We start from the raw sequence: 6,109 nt of genomic DNA, 5'->3' as shown, positions 1-6,109 counted from the left end.
TCTATATATAAATATATATAACGATTTAAAAATCACTAGATCGAACTGCCAATCTCCATGTTGCTGCTGCCATCGCCGCTGCTGCTGTTGCCACTGCTGCCTTTGCTGCTGCTGTGGCTGCTGCTGCTGCTTTTTTGCTTGCTGCTCAATCAAACAATTCAGTCTTTGTTTGATTGCATTATTGTTTTCTGTTTTGTTTTGAATTATTCTGTTGTTCTTTGTTTTTGTCTCTGGTTGACTGAAAGCAACATTTAAATATAAAGTCGCGTGAAGAGTTCAACTTACCAGAATTCAAGCACGCTATTTAGAATGTTAAATGAATTAAAATTGTTTTTCTTTCTTTTTTTCTTTTTGATATCTGTGTGTGATTTTTTCTTTTTTCATTCACTGCTTTGGCCCGGTTGCAGTCAAATGCAGATATGAACAGTCCGTGTCCTCGCAGCGACCCATCAGATCAAAGGGACAAACGGTGGCATTGATATTCAGCTGGCTGCAAAACACACACACACAAATCTTCGCTGGTGAAACGCAACAAGCAATTGGAATCCACTCACCTGTTGTAATTTCGTGGCATCGGCGTACGATATTCGGCAAGCAGGGATTGCTTGATGGGTGGCTCGGACAACTCTCGCATAAAGCTGACCATCGACGGTGGCACATTCCGGACCACATTCGGGGGCAGGGTCTGCAAGTAGACTCGAATCAGTTTGTTAGTATGGGGGTTAGCACAGTTAGCACAGTTAAACAACAGCAATTTGAGCAGGTTAACATTATAGTTTTTGTGGGCAATAGTTGAGTATTTTATAAATTTAAATATATATATATATTTAGATATAAATATATATATATTGTTAAAAATCCACGCACATCAACTTCCAGCGGTGAGTCTGGGCTGACTGCTGCCTCTGCCCCAGCTTTGAGTGCAGTTCCAGCTGAGTTGTTATCACATTCATTTCGCTGCTCGATTTCAGGTGGCATCTCATCATTGGGTGGCGGCGGCGGCGGCGGCGTTTGGCTATCACAGTTGCTGCTGCTCAGCAGCTCCTGCTCCGGGTCCTGGTTGGGAGCCAGCTCAGTTTCAGTTTTGGTTACCGCTTGAGACTCGGACTCGGATGCGGGCTGTGCTTCGGCTGGCACTTCACATTGCGGCACATCGACGGGTATATTCTCATATTTAAGTATTGAATTATATAAACGTATGTCTTTGGTTAGCTGCGTCGATTTGCGTGTGATTTCCTCCTTGCCGGGATCGAGTAACCTGCAAATAAGCTTAGATATAGTATGGACTGGAATTAAATTGCGAATTGCCAACGCGTCCTTCGTAGGCACATTCCGGCGATCCCATGTTTTTCCCATCTTGTTGTAGTTGTCCACCACAGCAACTGGCTGCTGCTGTTGTAGTTGCTGTTCTGGGTGTTGTTGTAGTACCTGTAGTCGTAGCCCAGCAGGCCATTGCCCAGATCCATGGCGGCGTTGCGTAGCTTGTTGCGCTTTTGCTTGAGCGATATGATGATCTCGTGACTTGTCTGAATCTCCGGCTGAATGCGCGCCAATTTCATCTCCTCCAGTTTGACAGACTGCTTGATCGCCTGCATCTCGGCATAGAGTTCCTTCAGCCGTTTCGCATACCGCAGCCGAGCAATCTTTGTCCTCTTCGCCTCCTCGACCATATGCAGTGATTTGTCCAGATTTGCAATCATGCTGCAACTAATGAAAGCAATGGGAGCAATTAATATCTATTCGTACATCAATTTTCTATATAAATACCCGATTTTATGAAATGAACTCTCGAATGCTTTCAGTCGACTCTCTTTTGAGGGCTGTGCAGCCTTTGCCGCCGCCATTGAGGTAGTTGGCAGATCAGCATCAGCAACTGCGCTGTTTTGGGGCCCTGCCCCAGCTGTGGCCTTTTTGAGCATTTGTTTTTTGCCCGCTGACGCGTTGAGGGCAACTTTCTTTTCCACAGTTGCTGCTGACATGTCCCTTTTACTGACTGCCGCAGCAGAGGACTTGACGCCAACTTTCTTCTTCTCCAGCAGCTGCATGCGTTCGATAAGACGCAAGTATTCCCTTTGGGATGCCACTGGCAAATGGCGCACAGCCTGACAACGAAAGATGGGCAAGTTAATAATCAATATATAAATAAGGGTTTTAGCTAGTCTGATCTTACCACTGGTGTTGATTTGGTCTTTGGTGACATCACAGGAGACGTTTCAGCTTTTGTTTCAGGCAATTGGCAATCGTTGGATTTGGACTCGGCCTCCACATTTGATTTGCAGTTGCTGCTGCTCTCCATGCTGCTCTGATTGGTGGGCACCTTGGAGCGGGCCTGCTTTAGAAAATCATCGAGTTTCTTCTCAAAGTACTCATTGATGACAGTGCGCCGCAAGTTGGGATTGGTGGATGACGATGATGCCGACGCTGGTTCGCCCAGCAGTATCTCAGAATTGGGCGTATTAGAGCGGGTTGTGGAATTGCTGGCGCTATCGACGACCTGGCTGAATGGACTCGCATTGTCCGCATAGCAGCTGTTGTTGCTGGCGTAGCTGTTGTAGGCATAGCAGTTGCTCAGCTCCAGTTCGTCATCGCTGCCCGCCGATTCGGATTCGGCCAGCGCAATGACCAATTTGCTCACCTTAATGCTGGACGGATCGAGGGTGGTGATGAGGCGCGTTGAACTGGCGCCACTTGCATTGGGCCCGTGCAACGGAGCCACTGGCTCCTTGACAAGCAGCGTTGCTGGACGCTTGATGGCCGCCAATGGTTCGGGATGTTTGGATATTTTACGCTTCTTGTTGATCACCTTGTTGGGCTTCACGATCTTGATGATGTTCGAAGGGGCGGCGGGTGTGGGACTCGAGGGGGCTGCAACAGATGTGCCTGCAGCTTCCACAGCTAGTTGTGGTGGTGGCACTGGCAAAGGAGCAGGTACAGGCAAAGGAGCAGGTACAGGCAAAGGAGCAGGTACAGGCAAGGACAAGGACAAGGGCAAGGGAGGGGGCGCTGGAACGGGCGCAGGCACAGGCTGAGGAACAGGATCTGGTTCCATGGGAGGCAACGGGATGAGTGGTGGACTCTCCGGTGATTGCTGGACGTGGTCCTCCTCCTTGAATACGGGCGAGATAGCTTGAAAACGTCGCACGGCATTTAACAGAATCTCTGGACTCTCTGGCGCCAAATCCTCGGCAATGTCCATCTTCTTTTTGTACGCAATGCTGGTGAGCAGCAGCTGACGCAGCTCCTCGGGATCATCGGAATCGTGTGCCATGGTTTCCTCCATAATGGAATTAAGTTTCTCTTTGTCGGGCGTTGTTGTCGTCCCTTTGGCTGCTGGCTTGCGTCTGGAGAGGAGCAGGGCACGCAAAGCGGCCGCCTCATCATCACTGGACTCGGTGTGGAAATGACGCGAGGTTTGCGTTTGCGTCTGTGAGTTGTCCATCGATATGGATTGGATTTCACTCAGTGAATCCTGTTGCGAATGCTGATGATGTCGTTCATTCAGATGCAGTGCGTCCCGGGCATCCTCATCGTCCTCCAGCTGCACGTGTGGAATGTGAAACGATGGCGGCTGCGGCGGCAACTCATCCTCCTCATCGTTGTCCAACTGCTCCGATTTATACTGCTCTTCCTCCTCCTCTTCCTGCTCCTCGTCATCATCATCATCGATGACAATGGGCATGGAGACGGGCGGCAGAGCGTTGGGCATAAAGCAGCGCCAGCTGCCGCCGCTGTCCGCCAAAGAGTTGTAGTTGTGGGCCCATTGGGGTGGCTGTCTCAGCTTGCTGCTGTCCTCCTCGCTGTCCGTCTGCGCCAGTTCCATGTCCACCGGCTCCGCAAAGCGTACCGATGGCGGCGGCGGTGGGGGACTGCGTTCCGGCGATGCCGCCGGACTAATCTCCATGAGATCATCGATGTCGTCACACTCATTGCTTATCGTCGGCTGGTGCACCCGATTGATCAGGTCTGTGGGGGAATAGGCACGTTCGGCATCGCGCTTCTTGCGCGCCATATGCTTCTTCAGTATCGCCGATTTGAGCGCAATCAGACGCAAACTAATCTCGGACAGCTCACCGAGCAGCGGCTCTTGTCTCGGCTTCTGTTCTGGCTCGTTTTCGTGGTCCTCCTGCTCCTGCTCTTGGTCCTCGCCAGCGCTGCTGCGATGCTTACTGTATCCCTCAAATGAATGTGCCGGCAATTGCTCATCCGGCTTGCTTTGATTGCGACTCAAACTGAGTTCCGCAAAACGATCGGCGGGACTTGGCGGCGATTGATGCATGCGATACTGCAATCTCTCGCGCAGACTATGCTTCGGCTTGATGTCATAGTTGCCGGCACGTGCGAGGGCAACGCGCAGCTTATTTCTGCTCAGCTTTAAGCGCTCCTCGTACACATCGTTGTCATGCTCCACATTCATGTCATATTCACAGATCTCATCGTCCGTCACGCTGTCCAGCGAGTCCAATAAAATGGCAGACTGCTGCTGCTGCTGCTGTTGTTGTTGTTGCTGCTGATGATGATATTTGTTGCTGCTGCTGCTGTTGTTGTTCCGGCCGCCGCTGTTGTTGTTGTTATTGTTGTGATGACGTCGCTTCTTGCGTATGAGCGATGACTGTGGCTGGTTTGCATGCGGATTCCTTCGAATGTTTATGGAATTGTTGTGCTTTTTGCTCTCGTTGCGTTTCGCACGGTATTTGCGATACTTTTTGGGTGGGTCAAACTCCTCCGCCTCGGACAGACTGGACACATCCGAGAGTATGCTGATGGGCGAGAAATGCTGATACTTTGACGACGAATATCGCTCAAATATCTGCGGCCTTTGATAACCTAATATAAGTGATTGAATGCAAAATGAACACTGATTAGCTAAATTTGTATTTACTCGATGACTGCAAGTGTGGACACTAATCAAATACCAGATAAGAAAAGCGAAGCCATCTCTCCCTTCCTTCTCCTCAGCAATATATATACACTTTAACTTGAGATAGGCATAAATATGATTCGTCAATTCGTATCTTGAATCAACAATTATTTATATGAAGCTAAAATCATCAATGCCAGACCTACTTAACGAATAACTACTGTAAAATTGAGGTCTTTTAGAAATTTTAATTTAACGCTCGTTTTGCTTATCTTGAAAACCAAATTAAAAACTGAATTAATGCAAAACAATTTGAATAAAAATGCGAATTTTAAGAAACGCTTCAGGTTCCCACACTCTTGCAACATCTGCTTAATTTGCTATCTCATTAGGCAAGGTCACACCTTACCTCCCCTCACAGACACACGCACACAAAATTAGAACATGTTGCTTTACTTTGACAAATTGCTTACTGTATTGATTGGCCAAATTGGCGGCTAGCATATCCATTTTCTCGATGTCCTTGCTCTTGTCCTCGAGCTGTTGGATGCGGGCGCGCAGCTTGAACTCCTCATCCTCCGAGGAAATGATCATTTCGAATTCATCGACAATTTCCCCTTCCTCGCGATCCTCGTCTTCGTCGGCGGCATTTCCACAATTATCGACAATTTCAGCATTTTGTTCTTGAATTTGCGTGGCTTGCACCGTTTTCAGTTGTTCGTCTCTTGTATACCTCTGCATTGTGCAGACAACCATTTTTAACAAATTAGCAAATATATATATTCGATTTTCTGAGTTATTATGCACACTTGACGCTTTTAATCACACAGAGAAAAAAAAACTAATCGAACAAAAATTGCGTGTGACTGTATGTGTGTGTATGTGATTTTCTTTATTAAGAAGAAGAAGAACGTATGCTTCACAGGGATGTTACTTAACATTGTCAGATGACACGAACAGTCACATCAGCAATTCTGCTAACACAAATAAATATCGATTTCTGCAATAATCATAATAAAAACGATAATCTATATTCTTACTATAATATATTATTATCGATTAAATTGGAAAACTCTTTGTTCTTCTTTAAATATAAATAAACGTAACATTTCAGTATTGCAATACTATCGATCGTTATATAATATATTGAATATGTTAACAGAAACGTGACGAAAATTTTAAATCCTCGTAATACCCAGAAATGAATAGACTAGGAAAAATGCGTGAATTTATATTATAAGTAACGGTATT

General features: G+C 47.0%; 1 protein-coding gene across 1 annotated transcript; it reads right to left on the bottom strand.

Annotated features, from left to right (window-relative positions):
• Positions 1-215: 215 nt before the first annotated feature.
• On the bottom strand, positions 216-5,660 carry LOC6559294. The gene is made up of 7 exons (XM_032743595.1): positions 5,332-5,660; positions 2,171-4,824; positions 1,768-2,102; positions 1,429-1,707; positions 868-1,258; positions 555-685; positions 216-490 (listed from the first exon to the last, which is right to left on the bottom strand). The coding sequence occupies exons 1-7, from the start codon at positions 5,612-5,614 to the stop codon at positions 385-387; spliced, it is 4,179 nt and encodes a 1,392-aa protein (XP_032599486.1). The 5' UTR covers positions 5,615-5,660; the 3' UTR covers positions 216-384.
• Between the last annotated feature and the right edge of the window lie 449 nt (positions 5,661-6,109).

This window comes from Drosophila grimshawi, unplaced genomic scaffold (assembly GCF_018153295.1).
Source record: "Drosophila grimshawi isolate 15287-2541.00 unplaced genomic scaffold, ASM1815329v1 contig_1367, whole genome shotgun sequence".
NCBI lineage: Eukaryota > Metazoa > Arthropoda > Insecta > Diptera > Drosophilidae > Drosophila > Drosophila grimshawi.
This window is presented reverse-complemented; position numbering and strand designations above follow the sequence as displayed.

Excerpts from the sequence above, each read along its gene's own strand:
- LOC6559294 (XM_032743595.1), bottom strand. The coding sequence starts at position 5,614 with ATGGTTGTCTGCACAATGCAGAGGTATACAAGAGACGAACAACTGAAA. Across the intron at positions 2,103-2,170 it reads AGACCAAATCAACACCAGTG|GCTGTGCGCCATTTGCCAGT; the intron begins GTAAGATCAGAC and ends TTTCGTTGTCAG. Across the intron at positions 1,708-1,767 it reads AGTTCATTTCATAAAATCGG|TTGCAGCATGATTGCAAATC; the intron begins GTATTTATATAG and ends TGCTTTCATTAG.